The sequence below is a fragment of the Balaenoptera physalus genome (genome assembly GCF_965194825.1).
Source record: "Balaenoptera physalus genome assembly, chromosome: 9".
Classification (NCBI taxonomy): domain Eukaryota; kingdom Metazoa; phylum Chordata; class Mammalia; order Artiodactyla; family Balaenopteridae; genus Balaenoptera; species Balaenoptera physalus.
Genome location: NC_138888.1, coordinates 51,916,624 through 51,940,525, shown reverse-complemented (window position 1 = coordinate 51,940,525; position 23,902 = coordinate 51,916,624). Strand labels below are relative to the sequence as shown.

At 37.1% G+C, this 23,902-nt stretch overlaps 1 protein-coding gene across 2 annotated transcripts in view; it reads right to left on the bottom strand.

The window, feature by feature from the left end:
• The window catches only part of SEC63 (SEC63 homolog, protein translocation regulator), a 67,159-nt gene that overhangs the window by 35,316 nt on the left and 7,941 nt on the right, over positions 1–23,902 (bottom strand). For both annotated transcript variants that reach the window (XM_082475199.1, XM_082475198.1), the window contains exons 2-4: positions 10,092–10,191; positions 5,066–5,180; positions 3,626–3,738 (exon numbers count right to left, since the gene is read on the bottom strand). In XM_082475199.1, coding sequence (XP_082331325.1) covers positions 3,626–3,738; positions 5,066–5,180; positions 10,092–10,191 — 328 coding nt within the window. The remainder of the gene's footprint in view (positions 1–3,625; positions 3,739–5,065; positions 5,181–10,091; positions 10,192–23,902) is intronic.

Sequence of the window (23,902 nt, the reverse complement as noted above, 5' to 3'; positions counted from 1 at the left end):
AGGTTTAGCCAGTTCAAGCCAGAAGATGCAACTTTAAAGGCTACTACATTTTTTAAGGAGGCAGGGAGGATTATAGGTTACTTTTTAAAATCTTATACACTCAGATATTTCCCAAAATTTCTTCAATGGGCATGTTTTTACTTTAATAATGATATATATCTATTTTTTAAATATAAACTTAATACATGACTAATAATAATCCCTCCAAAACTGGCACCACATTCTCAAAGAAAAAAATAATAACACCTATAAAATTCCACTGCTTTGGAAAAGGTCATTTGCATTGTGCTAAGATCACAATTTTCTCCTAAGCCAACTTCAAGCAAGACTAGGAAAATACCTGCTAAAGCAACAGCTTCTTAACCCAAGCAATATGAAAGTGACAGTGATTTTTTAAACACCTAAACATAAATATAATCCCTAACCTGGGCAATGGCTCAAGGCACAGGGTGAGAGTAGTTTTATTCCAGGTCCCAGCATAGATGTTAAAAAAAAAAAAAAAAAAAAAAATTAAAAGAAATTTTCAATTCCTTCAAAAACTTTACAATGCTGTTAAGGAGACAAGGCAGACACATACACACAAAATGACCAATAACATAATAAGGAAGGCATTCTTGCAGACCAACTGGCAAAAGATTATGTTTATGTCCAAATCTAATTTTAGCCATATTTCTATTTCCCAGAACATATGCACTTAAGATACAATGCATTTTCTATTCAACAAAGCTCCAATTGAGAGAGAGAATGCAGAAGTACCTTAATAAAATTGCAAAATTTTTCAATGACTGGAAAATATTTTTAAACTTATCAATTTAGTCATTTATGAAAACAAGAACCTTGATGTCTTTAGTCCTTATTCAACTATAACTCCACTTACACTGTTTGACCTAAGGCCGCAGTAAAATACAGGAGCCAATGAAAGGCATTATTAGAGAGACTGCAAGTTAATAAGGAGTGGTCCTAAGATTCCTTTCTGCTAAGGGAGGGATGTTTTTCAAAAACTTTTGCCTTTGTTTCCCTGTACAATTGTCCACCCCACCCAGAGCTTTAGCTATTGTTTCTTTCAATTTTCTGTCTCCTAATCAGAGTCTTTTCCCCAAAATAATTATCTCTGTCCCCTCCTGACTTTCTAATGATGGCAGCACCACAAACTGTTCTGTTCTCTATACAATGCCCTTAGGTTTTGCAAAATAAAGCACAGCTCTCATCAGAGAAGCACTTGATTTTTCAACCTGCATACACAGCTGATTAATGAGTTAATTCCATTAACTCATTCATTAAACCAATTGTACAACTGTTGTGTAACCATCCTGTATACTCAGAGGAATTATCCATTTTTTTAAAAGTCAGTGTAGGAAAGCAACTGATTTTTGGCTACTTATTAGTGCTTCAGTATCCATTCCTAAGACTTAAGGTACTTAAAAGCTATGTGATTTCAGTATAATTTATATATAACAAGCTTAAACAACACCAATGGTGCTAACATAATTTTTTTAAATTCAATGAGTATAAAGTTTCCTAAACATGATTATATCCCTTGACGTTGGGGGTGGGAGGTTATATCATAGATCTTATTAGGAATCTAATGAAACCTATGCCCCTTCTGCCCTGGAAAAAAAATGCACATTTACAAACACACATAAATTCTGTATACAGTTTCAGGGACCTCAGTTTATAAATCCTAACCCAGAGAATGCTTTCACTAAATTATATGTGAGGGGCCTGAGTTGGCTATGTAGAGCTAAGTTACATATTCATATGTAAGAACACATGAAAGCATACTTTTTAAAAATCAAAATATCTTTAAGGATGTAAATCATGCTGCCCACTTGTTATAAAGTAGTTTAAACATAGATTTTACACACAAAAGCAAAATCCCAACTATATCCAGAAGAATGAATCAGATATCAATAGTTGGTCTAACTCCTCAAAAATAACTATACCTCCTTTCCTTTAAGTTACAATCTGGTCTGAAGAAATAGGAATGACCCAGCTTGTTTATTATAATGAATGAATAAGGGAAGAGAAACTAGCCTGAATAACCAAGGCAAATTCTGAAAAACTTTGTAGATCATGTAGTTTTTTATAACTGCATTCTACAAGTTGATTGAATTACATAACTTAGGCTGGTAGAGTTATATGTAAGATAGTAGCTTCAATCACTCAGAACCTATATTCAGTAAAATGCACCCTTTTAACTAATCTAGTTATACTTGTCCAAGTTACAATAACTCAAAGTTCTGGGTCCCATAATCATTTTACTTCTTCATTTGTCTGATAGACCATCAACTATTTAAGACATTTTACATACAAAACATTCTACATCTTGAACATGTAACTGAGTTAAAACCAAAGGCCATATATTATTCTTCTGTACTTCTTAGAATAGTGACCATACATCATAGAGTCAGATTTCCAGTAACCTGAGAACAAAATCATGAACTTGAAAGTGTTAAATACCTGAAAACTCAGGGGGGGAAAAAATAACTGTACCAAAAGCACTAAAATTAAAACTACTAATTATTTTGGGGAAAAGAATCTGATTAGGAGACAGAAAGCTGAAAGAAACAATAGCTAAAGCTCTGGGTGGGGTGGACAATTGTACAGGGAAACCAAGGCTATCCGACTTCCTCTGGAAATCTTCAGTTCTTCTTAAATTACCTGAAGACAGCAACTAAGGCACTGCAATACTTGTGCAACAAAGGTAAATGCTTAAAGGAGACACACTGAAAAAAGGGGAAAAGGAGACACCAACTGAAAGACAGCAATCTGGAGGACGTCTGCTGCATAGAAAAGAAAATGTAGTGTACACTTCAGAAGCTCCTGAAAGTATTGCTTTACTACAGAATCATATTCACATAGATAACAAGCAATCCACAAAGGGGGGGCGGGCTAGGCAGAGAGGAAACACGGTCAATATACTTTTATTAAGCACAAAAATGCATAAGATGATATTTCCCAAACTTCTGTCATTCACATACCACTTTCACAGCCTGCTATTATATCTGCATATCCTATTATTTACTTATATTTTTTAAGTTACCTTACAAAATTATATACATCACCGAGTCCCCAAAAAACAGATAACATCTTGTCTGTAGTTTACTCTTTAATTCAACATAAGAGCTGTGTGGGATACATCTATGATTCCGGAAGAGTCCAGCTAACTTTTTAACTCTTGTAATATTAATACTCAAGGAATTACTTCAAATTTTATATACCCTATCCTGTTTCCCCAAAATTAAACTCATCTTTAGTTTATAGTTTAAATGAGACAAGCTACAGGCCAAAATAAAAGAAATAGATCTAGCCTAACAAAAAGCCTAGAAATGAAAACAAGGGGCAAGTATATCTCTTCTAATCAGGATGCTTTGAAAATAGCTCAATTAACCCATCACTTATTAATTTAACCAACTTACATGGCAAAAGCACTACTGTAAGTTACTTAAAATTAAGGTTTGGCTAAATTAACACTTCATGGTTGCCAGGTAGTTCCATAAATGATAGACTCAACATATGAGGCGCTTAATAAAAGTGTATGACAACTATTTTATTACTACTTTATTCAAATAGAAAACTATCTTTACCACTCTTAAAAATGTGTAACAGGTCCTATAATACTTACGCTGCATAAGCTTTTGCTATCCTCATGAACATAACTTCATCACCTCCTTTATCTGGATGATACTTAAGTGACAGCAAACGATACTGTTTCTTAATTTCTGCTACTGTTGCCCCCTAAAAGAAAAGGCTTTGTTTTAGTAAAAATAAGCACAATGCTGTAAAAACATAATCCATCCCACTTTGAACTTAAAATATTGAACTACTCAATATTTTCAGAAACAGAAAATGAAGTTTTCATCCTATATATACCTTGTCCTATAAATTTCACCTCCATATTTTTTAAATAAAAATACTCATTTTGTCCAATGTATTTTATTTTATTGAGCACCTAGTATGTGCCACGCAGTACCCTAGGCACCGACGATTTGAGACTGATACTATATAATGCCATTTAAATAAAATAAAATGATAGTGACATTTAAATATCAACGAATGATCACAGTAAATTAAGTCTGGCTGAAAAAAACTCAAATCAAAGGTTAACTTCCTTTCTAAGAAAAAATCTGAAGAATTTCTGGTTTCACCTGCTTGTCAATATTTTAATATTAAGTAAATACTTAATAAGTTTACCTTAGTTGTTTCCTAATTAGATTCAATTTCTATGAATAAATTTTTCACATTGATTTTTTATGGCATTAAATTGCCCCCAAACCTTTTAATCTTAAAAAATCTCTCTTGATGACCATGATCATCACAATAAGAAAACTCAGGTGATATGCAAACTTTTCTTCTACAAAGCAGAAAACTAGAAGATAAACACAGTCCTTACTGTGTATCATATGAATCTCTGGATCAAGCCATCTATTGAGGAGAGGCTAGAAGTAAAAAAAAAAGTAATATGGGGGAAAAAATGGAAAGGGCACTAGATTCACCTTGGTTACTAAGTTATGGGACCCCAGACAAAACACAATTTTCCAGGCCTCATTTTCTCCATGAGAAAAAAAGGCTAAATGATCTCTAGCATTCATTTCAGTTCTAACTTTCCACTGATTAACTTAAAAGACCAGTTTTCTACTGGGACCCATCACTCAAGTTCAGTCAAGAAAGTCAGCTAACAGGTACACTCAAGATTAACCTGAATTTCTATGACAAAGACACCAACACACTGCCTTAGTGTCAACTAACACAGGGTCCCACCCAACTAACATAAATAAACCCCTTGCTTCTAACTTTGCATTAAACCAACCTTAGAAATGTCTTTTAAAAATATACTAACTTCTTATCTCATCTTCAGATATTTTTACATTTTAGCAATTATAAACCAACCCTTAATAGGACGGCAATCAACATCTGTGGCTTAAAAAACATATATGCATTAGAATAATAATGGATTAGGTATCTTTTTTAACTGACCAGAGTCTGATTTCTTTAGGCACAGCTCAATTTCTTTTAGGCTGTGGGCCCAGAGTATTTTCAAGGGACTATATAAAATACTACTTACGGGATCCAAATTTAATACTTCATAAGGATTGTATTCTTGATATTCTCGGTCTGTTTTGGAAACTTTGTATGTAAGGAATAATAACAATGCCCATCCTGCAAGCAGAACTATTTTCCTGTTTAGAAAAAAGATAAGTGAAGTATAAATAAATACAACTATATGGTTTTCCTTTAAGATTCTAAAGACACTATGGCAAGGCATAAAACAATCTTAAGTAGTCTCATGTCACTGTGCTATTGACTCAAATTCTATAACCACTGGGTTGTAAGACACAATAAGGACAGCATCTTTTTTCACCTTTGAATTCTCTAGAATCTAGCAGTGCCTGGCATATAATATTCTCTCAGTTACTATTTGCAGAATTTTAAGTAAGAAGTTAATGTACTCATTAACTTATTGGACCCATTCCATTAGATCAAAATATATTAATACTTAGTATTCAGTTAACCATTTAATGTAAAAAAGAATTGCTCTTGACCTTGTAATTACACTTTTAGTAAGATAAAGTATGAAAAATAATGGGTCAATTGTGCAAAGATGAATAAGTAGCCTTGTTTATAACAGTAAAAATTTGGAAACAACCTTAATGTCCATTTATAAGGAACTAATTAAATAAACCATTTATAGGAGACTAATTAAATAAACCAAGATATAGCCACACAATAGAACATTTTTAGCTAACAGATATAGAAAGACGTGCATAACAGGTTAAAAAAAGATATAAAAGAACATATAGTTTGAAAAACAACTAATTTCTTTTCTCTTCAATATGTTCTGTTTAGTAAAAATATTTAAAAGATTGATATTACCAGTGTTGGAGAGGCTAAGGTAAAAAGGAACTCTCATACATTCTACACTCTGAAGGAATATCTGGCAATAAGGTTATCAAAAGCCCTAAAGAAGTTATACCTTTTTAACTATCATCTATTCCACTTCAAGAAATTTAGAAGGAAATAAACTAAAATTAAGTTTATAACGTATAAAAGGGTGATTACAGGTATAATTAATAGCTGAAAACACACACACATAAATGTCCATCAATACAGTACTGAACAGATAAATAACAGTACATCCATAGAGAGATACTATCTAGACACTAAAAATATTTGCTGTGGAAGATTATCTACCTTGTACTGTTAAATTAGAAAAACAGCTTTCAAAGCTGTATGTATAATATAATCCTATTCTTTGTAAATAAAAGTTTATTATAAGTAAAAATATAGAAGGTAAATCATCTTAATGGTGGTTATCTTTAATGATGAAATTGAATAATTTTTTATACCTTTTGTATCACAATTTGTTACATTAGATAGGAACTGTTAAACAAAGACATAAATGAATCATAGGAGACCTAATCAAACAAAACTGAAGTGACCTATTTTCAAATACAGAAAGAAAACATTCCATGTGTTTAAGCTCTCTTGATAGGAACCTAGCTTAAACGTGTTTATTTGGAGTTTCCAGGATCCAGTTCCAACCTACCTCCTTACTTTTATCACCCTAGTATTTCAAACAAAATAAATCCCCATATCCCACAGTTCCCTAAGCTTTTCCCACCATTATGCTTTTGCTCTCTTGGGTCTTTCTACCTAGAATTCCCATTCCCCATTGCTGCGTCTCCAAACTATATTCATCCTTCAAGACTCAACTCAAATTATCTATCCTCCAAGAAGCAATCATTAACTCTTGTTAAGATGATCAATGGGGAGACCATGGTTACAGTCACAAAGAAGCACAAACCATGACCTTCCTCCTCTGGCTCGTTGCAAACTCCTTGAGCATGTGGACAGGATCTTATTCAGTTCTGACTAACCTCAGCATAACAAAGAGATGGCACTCAGATGCAAATTTCTTTCTACCTGGCCAAATTAATGCTCTAAACCTTATTAAGGGTATAATACCGCAAGCTGCTTTCCATACTATCTGTATGCCCAAAGACGAAGAGGGAGGCCTACCTGGAATACTCCCACTTTTACCTGGCTATCTAGGGAGAGGTAGTTAAGAACATAGGCTCTGGAGCAAAAACTACCTGAAGTCAAATCCCAACTTTACCACTTATTAACTGAGAGATCTTGGCAAGCTGCTTAGCCTTTTACAATTCAATTTCCAACTTTCAGGGTGGGTTTGAGAATTAAATAAGATTAGGTATGTAAAGCCCCTAAAAGGTGCCTCACAGATAGTAAACAACCAATTCATGGTAGCTATTTGCTGTTATTAGTAACTCTTACCCAAGTCTCAGCTTTCAACTAGGACCTCACTTACTCAAGGAAATCTTCTCTATCTCATGCCAGTTAAGAGCCCTCCCTAAGTTCTTTTATGGCACACCCTCCCCGCCCCTTACAACCCTTACTAAACTCTATTATCATCACTTGTTTACTTGTTAGTATTTGTTACTCACAGTATATCAGCGCCTAGTGTAATACCTGACACATACATAGCACACAATAACTACTTATTTTATGAATAATGAAAATAATTTAAAACAGTAACTTTTGACTCAAACCCAAAGTTTGCTAATACCCTCAATATGCTAAAGAACACTTGAAAATATATTTTATTTCCACACAAACTTAGTAACTCCACATTTTGTTTTGTGAACTTCCCCAAAAGGCTACAAAGCTCAAAAAACAAAGATAAAAGTAAAATTGAAAACCACTAAAGTAAAATTTTAAAGCAAACAAGGGTAGAAGAGAAAGGGAACAAAACACCTAAAACACACTACACCCTGTGTTAGATGCTCTTCATGTAGCATCTAGCTCTCTGAGCCAAAGAATAAAGGGAGGAGAGAAGAGGTTCATGACAGAATCCCCAGGCTGATGAAAACTACCACAACCAATAAAACCACGCTCTAATTTCCAGAGAGCCAAACCAAAGGTAGAAACATAACAAATTATATCATGCTCTGTGCCCAATTTTTTAAAAACATGTTTGGTTTCTCTTAAAAGACAAACATTTTCCCTACATATGGCTTCAGTAATTAAGTTGAGGTCTTGTGTTTTTTCTTTTAAGCAACTTCCAGAAATTAGAGTATTACACAATGACTACTTAATCTTGAAAGAATGCTTCAAGGTTAAGTAGCAAAAAGGTTTTGATGGTTCCTGACCTTATCTAAAATTTTACCATTATTTAATTCTTCCTTACTTAAACATCCATTAATCTGTACTTCTATTTAAGTAAATCTCTTTACTAATTATTAAATAGAACAAAGTTGGGTTTTTTTTCTTGAAAACTGAGGTTCAGATACCCACAATGTGTTGACCAAAGCCCAAAACAGAAGAGACTGGAAAGCGAAAAATATCTGCCTTGCTGCCTCAGAAAAGTTTAATTTAAAACGAGAAGCAAGGACTTCCCTGGTGGTGCAGTGGTTAAGAATCCACCAAAGCAGAGGACATGGGTTCGAGCCCTGGTCCAGGAAGATCCCACATGCCACGGAGCAACTAAGCCCGTGCACCACAACCACTGAGCCAGCGCTCTAGCGCCCGCGAGCCACAACTACTGTGCCTGCGTGCCACAACTACTAAAGCCCGCGTGCCTAGAGCCCGTGCTCCGCAACAAAAGAAGCCACTGAATGAGAAGCCCACGAACCGCAACAAAGAGTAGCCCCTGCTTGCCGCAACTGGAGAAAAGCCCGCGTGAGCAACGAAGACCCAAAAGCAGCCAAAAAAAATAAATTAAATAAATAAATTAAAAAAACAAAACAAAACAAAAAATGAGAAGCAATAGCAAGGAATACATAGTGAACATGAAACTACTCTTGTAAACACTAATTTTGCCTTTTAGTTTCACACCATTGAAGAACTCTTAACACCAAAGCTAAGACTTCCCTCCCTCTACAAAGGAACTAAACCAGGCACATATGTTGAAAACTATCATCATCATTTAAACCAATTTTTAAAAATAACTGGATCCACTTTTACTAATATCCTCTGCTAGGTCTTGCCCTCCTATCTACTGGATAGATATATGTAGGTAATTCACAGGATATAGTCCTCCAATAATGGCAGCTCTTTCACTTCCCTTCAGTTTCATCTGTTACCTGTAAATTGATGCCTTAGGGTGAAGGTCCAAAGCCCAGGCTAACCAGCATACCCCACAGCCTCAAAAAATCAAAGACACCTACTCTAATTAAACATGCTAATGGCCTGTTTAAGCAGATGGCCCTGCAAAAATAAAGGGTAACTAGGTCCCTACTCCACCACTTCTTGCTGCAGGAACTTGGTCAAGTTACCTCATCTTCTTAGTCTCAGTTTCCTCATCTGAGAAAAAGCAAAAATATCTACCTTTAAGTTAACATAAAACTAATGATAACATATAAAATCCTAGCCCAGCACCTGGCACACAGTATGTGCTCAAAAACTTCAATCACCATGAAATGCAAACTTGACCCTGTCACCTCTGTGCTTTCGATAACCTTTTAAAGATTCCTCCATAGTCTTTAAGACAAAATTCAAATCCTGACACAAGATATACAAGATCTTCCTTCAAGATTTGACTTCTCAGGGCTTCCCTGGTGGCGCAGTGGTTGAGAGTCTGCCTGCCAGTGCAGGGGACACGGGTTCAAGCCCTGGTCTGGGAAGATCCCACATGCCGCGGAGCAACTAGGCCCGTGAGCCACAATTACTGAGCCTGCGCGTCTGGAGCTTGTGCTCCGCAACAAGAAAGGCCACGATAGTGAGAGGCCTGCGCACCGTGATGAAGAGTGGCCCCCGCTTGCCACAACTAGAGAAAGCCCTCGCACAGAAACGAAGACCCAACACAGCCAAAAATAAATAAATTAATTAAAAAAAAAAGATTTGACTTCTCTTTCTCCCCTCCTCCCCCAAGTCAGAAGTACACTCTCTCTCTTTTGAACTTCTAAACCACTCTGCTCAGACTGTTCTCAAATTTACTAATCACATCTTACCCCTACTAAGGTTACAATTTCTTTACAAACACATGTTTTTATTCATCATTATACCCCTATTTTATATGATACCTAGCAAAGAGTAAGCACTAAGTATGTTTTTTATTGAAATCAATTACTTACTTTACTGTAGGAATAATATTTGGCTGAGGTTTTAATAACCGTAAACGATACCACATACATCTTCCATATACTTTTCTGATATTCTTTAATCGATTTTGCTCTGTCAAAAAAAGAAAAATAAGGTGGTAAGTTCAACGATTTCCACAGTGAAGGCAAAAACCAGAGTTAAAACCATACTAACCTTCATTATCATGCTAATATTATATTGGAACATCAAAGTACTCTCCACTTAAACTTTTAAGAAAAATTCACAAGATAGGCTAAATTTTCTACCACTTAGAACAAATGATCTATCTGGAAAATTTTATTCAACTACCAGGCAATCATTTTTCATGTGAGACTTAACTTCTAACTGAAAAAATTAAAAACTGACTTGAACCCAAAATATTTAGTTATATAATCAGTAATTTCTGAGAAGTTCTCTCCTCCTTTCCCTTCTGCTATAAAAGTTAACAAAAAGTGCAAAATAGTTGGAACGTGCACTTTATTAGGGAAGCCAAGCAGAAATGATAGTCTTCAAATATGAAAATAATTACGTTAAATGAGAAAAGTCATCCAAACCCATAAGAAGTTAAAATAGGTTTATATAAGAGTTATAACAAAAAGTATTATTTTAGTCCCCAGGAAAAATCTGTAATTCAATTAAAAAGGAATTAAACCAAAGCCAACATATCATATACTGTTTTACTAAGCTCACCACAATCACTTGGTTTGAATAACACTCCCAAGTTTAAAAAAATTTTAGGTAAGTTTTAAAATAAAAATCTACCTTTTCATGAAGATGGCATATAGAAAGCAAAGAAAGGAGCCCATGCCACTCCAAAGCCAAAGCCAAAAACAAAAGCTTGGAAGGCCAAGAAGGCAGTGCTAAAAAGCATCCATATCCACACACAAAAAAAGAAGACTGCATGTTACCCACTTTCTGGGTGGCCCAAGACACCCCGAAGGCAGCCCGTTTATCCTTGGAAGAGCGACAAGCTTAAGCACTATGTCATCATCAAGTTCCCCTTGAGCAGGGAGATGGTCATGAAGAAGACAGAAGACAGCAATACACTTGGGTTCATTATGAATGTCAAAGCCAACAAGCACCAGATCAAACGGTCTATGAAGAAGCTCTACAACATTGACATGGCCAAGGTCAACACCCTGATCAGGGCTGATGGAGATAAGAAGGTATATGTTCAACTGGCTACTGACTATGATGCTTTGGATGTTGCCAACAAAACTGAGATCATCTAAACTGAGTCCAGCCGCTTAATACTAAAAAAAATTTTTTCACAATATTAAAAAACTACAAAACCAAAGTCCTTAAATGAGATCTCAGATAAGTAAAAGAACTTTGCATATAATAGAATGTTCCAAAGCTGCCATATAAGAAGTCCACCAACCCTGTTATCACCATGCTTCCAGGAAAGAATCCACATGAGAGGGCTATGTGGCAGGAGGTATCAGAAACAGGTGTGGTGAAGAGGGATCCATATAGGGGGAGGGGTGGTGGCAGAAAAGGAGACGGGTAATATGCAGGGAGAATTATCAAGTAAGTTAATATATTAAGGATAACTGCAGTCAGTTTTTCACTGTCAGAGAAGGGAGTTACATATGTGAAAAATTAGAAAACATGAATGAACTCTGTGGTATTAGAGTGGAACTGAAGATATCAGTAAGAACTAATTAATATCTTTTAATATAGAAATATAGATGTAGATCTATACACATACATACACATTCCCTAACTCTATTAAGTGAGCCTAGGAACAATGACATCTCAATAGCAGTGAGCACACCTAGTACCCAGATCTTGATTTCTAAATAGCATTCTCCGCGAACGGGAACCAGAGATCCAAGTATCTTCCCACAAAATATTACAAAAGGGAAAGAATGATTTTACAGTGGGGAAGTGTGATAGGCTGAATAATTGCCCCCTGTCAAGATGTCCACCACATCCTAAAACCCAGAACCAGTGAATATATTATCTTACACGGCAAAAGGCGCTTCACAGATGTGACTAAATTAAAGATTTGAGATGGGAAGATTATCCTATATTATCTGGGTGGCCCCAATATAATCACAGGGGTCCTTATAAGGAAGCAGGAGGGTCAAAGAGAAGATGATGTAACAATGCGAGCAGAGGTTGGAGCGATGTTCTTTGAAGATGGAAGGAGAGGCCACAAACCAAAGAATACAGGCTGTCTCCAGAAGCTGGAAAAGGCAAGGATTCTATTCTAAACCCTGCAGAAAGAACCTGCCCTGCCAACACAATCACTAGCCCAGTAAAACCGCCCTTGGAAGTCTGGCCTCCAAAACTATAAATTTGTGTAATATTAAGCCACTAAGGTTGTGGTTTGTTACAGCAATGATAGGAAACTAATACAAAAAATCTGGTGGACACCATCTTTCCAGGTGATCAGTGAACATCACCAGCAATGAGACAAAATGCAATCATATACCATCTAACAGAATGCAATGAGAAGAACACAGAATCAGTTTTGTGAAATTCTTCTCTAAGATACATAACCTGAATCTAATAATGAGAAAATACCAGACAACCAAAATTCAGGTCCATTCTACAAAATAATTGGCCTATGATCTTTTTTTTTTTTTAAATTAATAGCTACTCTATTTATTTATTTATTTATTTATTTATTTTATTTTTTTTTTAGCTGTGTTGGGTCTTCGTTTCGTGCGAGGGCTTTCTCTAGTTGCGGCAAGCGGGGGCCACACTTCATCGTGGTGCGGGGGCCACTCTTCATCGCGGTGCGCGGGCCTCTCACTATCACGGCCCCTCCCGTTGCAGGGCACAGGCTCCAGATGCGCAGGCTCAGCAGTTGTGGCTCACGGGCCCAGTTGCTCCACGGCATGTGGGATCTTCCCAGACCAGGGCTCGAACCCGTGTCCCCTGCATTGGCAGGCAGATTCTCAACCACTGTGCCACCAGAGAAGCCCTGGCCTATGATCTTTAAAGTCAAGGAAAAACTAAAGAACTGTTCCAGACTGAAGGAGACTAAAGAAACATGTCAACTAAATGTGATGTGTGATTCTGAAATGGATCATCTGCTATAAAGGACATCATTGAGAAAAGTGACAAAACTTGAATAGGTCTGAAAATGAAATGGTAGTAATGTTAATTTTCTGAGTTTCACAATTAAATTATGGACACTTTTGAAAACACCACTGGTGATTTTTTAATCTGGATCTCATTAAATTAAGCCTCCACAGTCTCCCATTTTAAGTATGAAACCAAGGAAACATGTTATAAGAACATGCTGAAGTCTCTTTATTAACCAGATGGCTTGATCTATTCAAAGGAATGATATTCTCCCAATGTTTCTGTCCAAGAGAAAGTACACATGGTTTTCAGCCCCCAAAGTCTTGCACAATGTGTACATGCACCTTGTATGCCTCACTCTTCCAATCCAAAATTTATATCTTAACCTTTTAGTAGAATATTTAAATAATCAGTAAGTACTATGGGGTATAGTTTACACAGTAACACAGTGACATCCAGCACCACCCAATATTCATAGTACACATTCCAAAATTCTATACTAATGACCTCAAGTCAAAGTAACTATCAAAAGTAAAGTCCTTCCACAAGGAGGGATGGATTGGGAGTTTGGGACTAGCAGATGCAAACCATTATATATAGAAAAAACAACAAGGTCCTATTGTGTAGCACAGGGCACATATGTAATATCGTGTAATAAACCATAATGGAAAAGAAGAAAAAAGTAAAGTACTTTGAGAGTTTTTTAAAGACACTTAGAATAAAAAGAAATTCATTTATCAACTTCTAGTTTATAGAATTACTAGTTTCATGGCTAGCAAAAATTACCTAAGTAGTATCATTAACTTATAATATAGTTTAAGAAATTATTCACATTTATAGAAAAGGGAAATTACAAGGTCATAAAACAATTCTGTGATTTAAAAAAAAATAGCAACATATGACAATTGCTCTCAGCAATCATGAAGTTTATATGTCCACGGGAGCAGTCCAGGCTTGGGGGCAGGTTATTATGGTTATGCTTCATAAGCTATACAGTGCCTTTGCTAAAACAGTCATATCCACCTGTCATGCAGAATGATCTGTCAGTCTGTAGTAAAACTGAGTGAACCCTTAGCACCATATTCCTAGAACCTGAAGAGCTGAAAGAATGTTAGTCAGATCCGGTCTTCAAACCTGTGTGCCTGCTTACCACAAAAGAATTTTTAAAAATCATGTACCCTCTTGTAGAGTTCTAATTTGGCATCTAAAATTTTCATCGTAAGTTTGAAGAGTTGCAAAAGATGTTTTCTGACATAAGTTGATATTTTAAAATAAAATAGTTTCACTGCTTTTAAGTGTACCAATGAAATCTAAAAATCATAATAGCAATTTCATATCCACCATCATCCATTTACAGAAATTTATGAACAAGCTCTTCATTCTACTTCCCCCACATAATTTTATCCTAATGTAATATATTTTTATCCTGGTAAGTCATTTCTTATAATACTGACACATACTTCTTCAAATTAATTTGTTTTATTCCCTGTGACTATTTTTCCCAAATTTTTATATTGAAAATTTTCAAGCCTTCAGAAAAGGTGAAAGAATATTACAATGAACAATACCCTTCACCTAAATCCACCAACTATTAACATTCTGCAACTCTTGGCTTTATCTCTAGTTCCTTCTTTCCCTCCCTCTCCCCTTTTTTTAGAGTAAGTTGCAGACATCAAGACACTTCACCTCCAAATGCTTTGGCATGCGTGACCAAAGGACATCAGTAATTTTACCACAGTGAAGTTTAACACATCCATAAGGTTTTTTATGTGTTAAAATTTCTGCTGCTACTTTTATACGTATGTGTGTGTGTACGCACGTGTGTGTGTGTTATCAAGGCAACATAAATACTACAAATTGATAAATTACTAAAATAAGAGTAAAACATCCATTACGCTTTCACTTATAAGCAACTTGTAAATATCCCATATGTTCAAAGAGTTGAAATTCTAAACACTGACACTTAGTTTTAAAAATAAAAAGTACACTGTTGTCAATATGGCACAATGTTAGGTAAAATAGCTTTATCTTTTACTTTAAGTATATTTTTTCAAAACTTGGAAGTTGCAGATTATCTTCAGTTATTCAATTTATAGAAAAAAACATGCTCCATAACCTAACTGACAAAGGCAGTCCTCACTGTTAAACCAATTAGGCAAATCAAACTTGGTCCAAAAAAAAGTCTGACTTCATTTTTCAGTTCAAATAAATATATCAATATATATTTTGATATTTTGAGGATTATAAAAATCACTGAGAAATAAATTTTAGAATATACCTTGCAATATAGATTACTAAAATTAATAAAGCTAAGTGATATAGAGATAACATAATTTACTTAAAAGAAAAAAATGTACCACACTTCTTTCCAAAATTCAATGACTCCTAAAAACTATTCCTAAATCCCTAAGGGGTCCAAGAAAATAGTACCAAGAATCAAAAGGTTATATTCAATATTCCAAAAAGTCTAGAAGACATTATACATCAGTTTTCTAGCTACCCAAAGTCTCTCTGCAGCTAGCTGAGAATATATTACCTCAATGTGATGACACTGGCTCACTTGTTGTTGGGACAATTTTGTTCTTTTACTTAAAAAAAACAGGAAGGGCTTCCCTGGTGGCGCAGTGGTTGAGAATCTGCCTGCCAATGCAGGTGACACGGTTCGAGCCCTGGTCTGGGAAGATCCCACATGCCGCAGAGCAACTGGGCCCGTGAGCCACAATTACTGAGTCTGCGCGTCTGGAGCCTGTACTCCGTAACAAGAGAGGCCGCGATAGTGAGAGGCCCGCGCACCGCGATGAAGAGTGGCCCCCGCTTGCCACAACTAGAGAAAGCCCTCGCACAGAAACAAAGCCCAACACAGCCATAAATAAATAAAAATAAATAAATTTAAAAAAACAAAACACAGAGGCCCCCCATCACTGCTCAACCATTGTTTTCTACCTCCATAGCTCTTACCACTTCTGAAATCTTGATTTTTGTCTGCCATGCCATGTTGCATGAAGGCAGGAACCCCGTCTTATTTAAAAAAAAAAAAAACAGGAAAACACATTTCACTATAATAGTGCAGTTTGGTTCCCAGAATACTTCAAAATAGAAAAGGCATGAAAATGATAATTTGGAAATGAAAAACTGGGAATTCAGTGCTCCAGACCACCAAAACTATAGCTTACCTAGTCACCCTAATCTCAAAACAGACTAAGAGAAACTAAAGCTTCTGTTATGCTCTTAACCTGAATCTGAATAGTTAGCCATACTGTGTCATTCTCAAGGCCAGGTCAGAACTGTTTGGATTTGGGATAGATAAGACACTTGACTAAACACTACTCACCATCACTACCACCCAGTGCACACAATCACAGATTACCTAAATTGGAAGGATTTCAGAAACTTGGGTTCAGTTGCCACCTACCCCTTATGCATACCCTGGCAACAGAGAAGGAAACCCAGAAAGCAACTGAAAATGTTTGGATCAGAGTGGAACCACCCCACCACCACCAAAGTTCATAATCCTCAGGAATGCCTAAGGATTATATAAGTGCAACATAAGTGCAAACCAATACAAACCAAGTGGTTCAAACAGATTCAGCTGGTGCTTGAATGGACAGCAGCATACAACTATACCATATGCTTACCCACCTCAATTTTATTTTCCCTTTAGAGTACTGAAATGAGTACTAGAGAGCACGGTTTTTCAGCCTCAGCACTATGGACATTTTGGACTAGGTAACAGTTGTGGGGAGCTGCCTTGTGTATTAGAGTATGTTTGGCAGCTTTATGGTCTCTACCCACTAGATGTCAAGAGCACCTCCCCGCTGGAGACAATATTAAACACACACACACCAAAACACATGGCTATAGAGGGGTCATGGAAAGCAGCTGAATGATATGGCCTGAAGATCAGGGACACAGGGAGAAGAAAGGAAAGGTTGGGAGAATAAACAGAGGTGATAAGGCAACAATTCTCTTTTTCCATTCCCCTACAAGTATCCTTCAGGCAAAGAGAATCACTATATATTTGAGTACTTATGAACACCTTGAGGGAGGGGGAGGTTGGGGAGCTTCATTATTTTAAAAGAAGAAAAAAGCCAGACAACAAAAAAAAGCTAGAGGAAGAAAGCCCACAACAATCTCAATTAATAGTAGTTTAGCACACTTAGAGGTCATCTGAAGGCAAAAATATTTAGATATTCCATAATTATCCCTGGGGGTATATCTCACAATTACAAGTGTTAAGCTGTCATTGTAAGCAACCTCTGTAAAGACCACTTGAAAAATTTAGCAAGTGGCTACATTATGGAGATTAAAAATATATACTTACAGGATGATCAAACACCTAATGTTATATAATGCTGCACTTGTGGCTTGGAATAAAATTTCCAGTGATGGTATCATATTCAGAGCCCAAAAGTGCTATATCACAAACGCAGATGAAACATATACATTCTGAAAAATTGTTAAATGACTCATAAAATAGCTCTGGTGATCACAAAGACACTGAGGTTGAATACATGAGAAGTTTGAAAATAATTGTTTCCTGAAATGTAAGGGGATAAAACTGTATTTTTAAGTACTATATTTTATAGTATATGATTTTTAAATATTTTAAGTAGATACAACTTCATCCTTAAAAGGATATATATCCAAGCTGGCCAAAAAACTTTTTTCACCTCATTAAGAAATAGGAGACCTTGTCAACTTCTCTGCTTAGAAACTTTCAATAGCTTCCAACTGCACCTAAAATAAAATCCAAGCTTCGTACCAGGCTTACAGACATTTTCAGCACCCCAGCTCCCTCTCTGACTTTATCCCAGATTCTTCTCCTCACCTGCCACACTCTTGCCACTTTGGTCTTCTTTGTTCCTGGAATATGTCCAACTCTTTCTTCCCTTGAAGACTTTGTACACAGTTTCCCCAGCCTGAAACAGGCTTTTCCACTCAATTCAGATCTTTGAATGGCTGGCTCCCTTTTGTCACTCAGCTTGAAGAAACTTTCTCAGGAAGATTTTCTCTGAATATTCTACTTCTCTACACAGTATTTATCACTATCTGATTTTGTTTGTTTGTTTGTTTAGATGTCAATCGTCTCCCCCACACTAAGATGTAAGCTTCAAGAGAGCAGGGATCCTGTCTATATTGTTCACTCCCATATTCCATTGCCTAACATAATGCCTGGCAAATAGTAGGTGCTTAATAAATATTTGTTGAATGTTTTAATTACCTCATTTAGACCTCCCAACCACCCTGGGGGTACGTATGTATGTATGTATGATTATACTTCAAAACAAAACAAAAAAACCTAGGCTCAGTGAGGTTAAGTAACTTGCCCAAAGTTACAGACGGTACCAAAGGAATTGCAAATAACCACTAAAGAATACAGATGAGACTTGTGCCCAGGTTTAAATTCATAGGTCTGTGCACATAATCACTTTAACTGTCTTTCCTAATCAGAGAATAGTTAGATTGCCTTGACAATTTTCAAAAGCAGCTAAAATATATTATATCCCTATTCTCATTAACTTAACCAGACTGGACTATATCTCCGAAGCAGAAAATGTAATATGAAGAAATTCAAGTCAAAATATTTAAGAACAAGGAGTAGCTAAAAACAACTGATTAGGTGACACCTCTAAACTTCTGAAACAGAAGTTTACAGACCAGGGATTCCCTGGCGGTCCAGTGGTTAGGACTCGGTGCTTTCACTGCCATGGCCCGGGTTCAATCCCTGGTGGAGGAACTAAGATCCCGCAAGCCGTGCGGCGTGGCCCAAAACAAACAAACAAACAAACAAACGAAAAGAACAATTAAAATTTATTTTTAAAAAAGTACTACAAATAAAACTGCCACAAGGACTTCAGTATTAAAGAGTGTGGGACAAGGCAATGTAGTACATAAATTTGAGGGGGAGGGGATGGCAAACCAGTTCTCTTTTGTTTGTTTTAGCTCAATTTGCTGTAGAAGTGTCAAGATCCAAAAGAAAAGCAAACCATCCTTCATATCTGTAGGACACAGGGGTTTTTGTGAGCCATTTGTCTCTAAGCCAGAAGATAATACTAAGGAAAGAAGGGGAGTCTCAACTGCAGGAACGATTCATTTCAAGCTACATTTCTTTTTAACAGATTTTATTTATTTATTTATTTATTTATTTTGGCTGCATCGGGTCTTAGTTGCAGCATGCAGGATCTTCATTGCAGCATGCAGGATCTTTTGCTTCGGCACATGGGCTTCTCTCTAGTTGTGGCGTGCAGGTTTTCTCTTCTCTAGTTGTGGCACAGGCTCCACAGCTCGTGGGCTATATAGTTTGCAGCACGCAGGCTCTCTAGTTGAGGTGCACGGGCTCAGTAGTTGTGGCGCGCAGGCTTAGTTGCCCCGCAGCATGTGGGATCTTAGTTCCCCGACCAGGGATCGCAAACCCGCGTCCCCTGCATTGCAGGGGAGATTCTTTACCACTGGACCACCAAGGAAGTCCCTCAAGTTACATTTCTTAAACTGAACTAGAGATGCAAGATAGTGGAGAATTCTAAACGAATTATAGTGTGCTGCAAGTGGGTCTCTGAGAAGGATGCTATGTCTCCTTAGCATACTCTCAAACATGACCCAAGATCCTACTAAAGGGTCCTCTCTACCCTGCCATCTCATCAGCCGACAACACAGCTACTGTTAGCTACCTTACTCTTCATCCAATCCTCTACCATTACCACTCTATTTTTCTTTTCACCTTTATCCCAAGTGATAATCCATAGCCCAAGTCAAAGGTTAATTATTTCTAAGACAAAACAAGAGAAAAAAAATAGAGAAACTCAAATACTGTTACAGTGAAGAAATACTAGCTTTTAAAAAAAAACGGCAATTTAAAACACAAGGATGGGGCTTCCCTGGTGGGGCAATGGTTAAGAATCCGCCTGCCAATACAGGGGACAGGGGTTCGAGCCCTGGTCGGGGAAGATCCCACATGCCGCGGAGCAACTAAGCTCGTGAGCCACAACTACTGAGCCTGTGCTCTAGAACCCACGAGCCACAACTACTGAAGCCTGTGCACCTACAGCCTGTGCTCTGCAACAAGAGAAGCCACTGCAATGAGAAGCCCGCACACTGCAACGAAGAGTGGCCCCCGCTCACCGCAGCTAGAGAAAGCCCGCACGCAGCAATGAAGACCCGACGCAGCCAAAAATAAAAAATAAAATAAATTAATTTTTAAAAACCCAAAAAACACAAGGATGTATGTCCCACTGGGACCTTAAACACTACATACCCCAAAGTAAAAACAATTCACTGAGCTGAAAGGGCCTGCAGACATAAGAGGTACAGAGAATGTCTTCCTCCTTCTATGGCTATGATTGGCTCATTCCATCATAGCCAATCTAGCCAGAGATTCTTTGAATAAACTTTCAGACATTAATACAAATTCATACAGTAAACTCAGCATATACATAAGAGCAGAAGGAAGAAAATATTCACCATTCTGACACCCAGATAATAATCAATAATAACATTTTAATGTGTTTCCTTTGTAGTCCTCTTTCGGAGAACATCTGGGAAGGAGGAAGGAAGAAAGGAAAGTTGGCAAGGTTGAGGGTACATACTCAGGAAAGACTTCTCTAAGAACAAGGAAATTCCAGCAACTAATTTCTAGGGGCAATGTGCTTCCCTCAATCAGAGGGCTGCGGGGCTGCCTCAATCAAGGCCCTCAAGGACACTTCTGCAGTAATGATGACATCTACTACTTCTCCCCAGTGCAGCAGATGCCCAAGAGATAGTTTCTCAGACAGAAGAACAAGCAGGACATACAAATGCTAATTTAAGGGCAGCACTCTATAATGTACCAGCGTACAAACTGACAGACACAAACACATAAAGCTAAAGTTTGTGTTAAAATCACATTACCTGTAATTTTTCATTTTTTAATTTCTAAATATCTCCCATGTTTAGAAACTCAGTGTAAACATCATTTAATGACTACTGATAACCAAATAAATTGACACCATAATATATCTACCATCCTATAATTCGACATACAAATTGTTTCTGATTTTTTGATATTACGGGCATTTAAATAGGGTGTTCTGAGACTCAATTTCCAACGTGGGGGTGGGGAGGGTCCCCACACCTTCGACGAGTAATTCTTGGAATACCAGCTAGGTGTCCGAAAATTCAACTCAGTTCTGACACTATCTACCCAGAGTTAGCATCAGACTCCACAGGTTGAGGGCTCGGTCCCACAAGACTGCACACCCATGCCCCCCTACTTTAGATGCCAGTCGCAAGCCCAGGTTATAGACTGGGGGGGGTTCCAATCACCTCCTCCTTTGGTTTGATTAATTTGCTAAAGTGGCTCACAGAACTCAGAGAAACATTTCACTTACTATATCACCGGTTTACTATAAAAGGATACAACTGAGGAAAAGCCAAATGGAACAGATGCATAGAGCAAGGTTTGGGGAAAGGGCGAGGAGCTTCCATGCCCTCTCTGGGTGCGCCTCTCTCCCAAAATCTCCATGTGTTCACCAACCCAGAAGCCTCTCCGAACCCTATCCTTTTGGGGTTTTATAGAGGCTTCATATAGGCACGGTTGATTAAATAACTGGCCATTGGCATTTGAGCTCAATCCCTAGCCCCTCTACCATCCCTGGAGATCAGGGGTAGGACTGAAAGTTCCAACCCCCTAATCACATGGTTGGTTCTCCTGGTGACCAGCAGAGTCCCTTTTCAGTGCTTCCAAAAGTCACCTCATTCACATAACAAAAGATACCTGTGTCACTCTTAACACTTAGGAAATTCCAAGGATTTTGGAAGTTGTGAGCAGAAACTGTGGACAAAGGCCAAATATATACAAGAAGCATATATCTGGTCATTCAGATGACCAAAATATATTTTTATAAGTCACAATATCACAGTAGCTTTCTTTGGTCCTACAAGTATTTAGAACTATATCCTTAGAACACTGTCCCAGAAGTGGAATTACTAAATTAAAAATTTTTAACATCTTTATAGCTCTCTTCTAAAAAAGGAAGTAGGACTATACATTCTTTTCAGCAGCTGGCATGAATGGCACCACCATTCTTCAGCAGCCAGTATTAAATCCAATTTTTACTAATCTGTACTCAAACTCTTGGAGGCAGACACTGTTGTCATATACATAATCAGCCCTGCCCTTTCCAGTTGCCAAGAATACAGCAAGCACTACATAAATATTTGTATAGAATGTAGAGAACAGCTTTATTAAATAAATATTGGTGGGTACCTACTATATGCCTGGATGTTTCTGGACACTGAGGATACAGCAGAAAACAAAACAAAAACCCCGCTCTCACACACCATATATTCTAGCGGAGGAGAAAGCAATAAACAAATTAAGTAAACTATATAGTATATTAGAAGATGATAAGTGTTATGAAGAGAAATAAAACAGAAAAAGGGAAGAGCTTCTTTGAAGGTAGAAAAATACTTAACAATTTTAAATAAGGTGCTCAAAGAAGGCAACACTGAGAAGATGGTGTTTGAGCAAGGACATAATGGAGATGGGGGAGGTCATAATGTGGCTATCTAGAGAAAAAGCATTCCAGGCATAGGGAGCAGCAACTATAAAGGTTCAAAAGAAGAAGTGTGCCTCATGTGCCCTAAGAACAGCAGAGCGGCTAGTATGACTGGAATGGAAGAAACAAGAGAGAAAGTATAAGAAATGAAGTCAAAAAGCTCATGAAGGACTTCACAGCCACTCTAATGACTTTAGCTTCTACTGTGATTGAGATGGGAGAGGCTTAAAGGGTTCTGAGCACAAGAGTGACACGGACCAGCTTCAGTTCTAAAAGGATCACTCTGCTACTATTTTGAGAAAAGACTGCAAGGAGTAAGGGTAGAAAGAATGAGACTAGTTAGAAGGCTAATGATAATCCAGGCAATAAAACAGGACGGTGGTGGTGGTGGTGGTGGAGCAAAAAGAAATGGTCAGACTAGATATAATAATTTGAAGGTAGAGCCAACAGGACACACTAAAAGTCTGGAAGTGGCATATGAGACAAAGACATGAACCAAGAATAACTCTAAGGCTTCTTCCCAGAACAGCTGAAGAAACAGATGTGATTAACTGAGATGGAGAAGACTATGGGTCAAGAAGGTTGGGGAGAGGGCAGACAGAAATCACATCAGTATTTTACATATTAAGATGTCTATTAGATATGCAAAAGGAAATGTGGACCTGGAACTTACATATACAGAAGTCTGGAGTTCAAGGAAAGAGTTCTAGACTGGAAATATAAGTTTTGGAAATATAAGTTTTCATGAGTCACACAGCTGATATTTAAAGCCATGAGACCAGATGAGATCACCAAAGGAATAAGTGTGGATGGAAAACAAGTCAAGGACTCAGCCTTGAGGTATTCTAAAATTAAGAGGTCCTCACTGGTAAACTATGCTCAATAAATTATCCCACAAAAATAGAGACTACCCACGTGTCTAGAGCCAACTGACTTTTGAAAAGGCTATTGTTCATTCAATGAAAAATGAACAGTCTCTTCAACAAATACTATTTGGACAACTGGATTCCACCCCTAGGAATATACCCCAAAGAACTGAAAATAATAATTCAGACATCTGAATGCCAATGTTCACTGCAGCATTATTCACAAAAGACAAAGAACAGAAACAACCCACGTGTTCATCAACAGATGAGTGAATAAAAATGTGGTATATCTGTACAACAGAATATTATTCAGCCATAAAAAGAATGAAGTTCTGATACATGCTACAACATAGATGAATGTAGAAA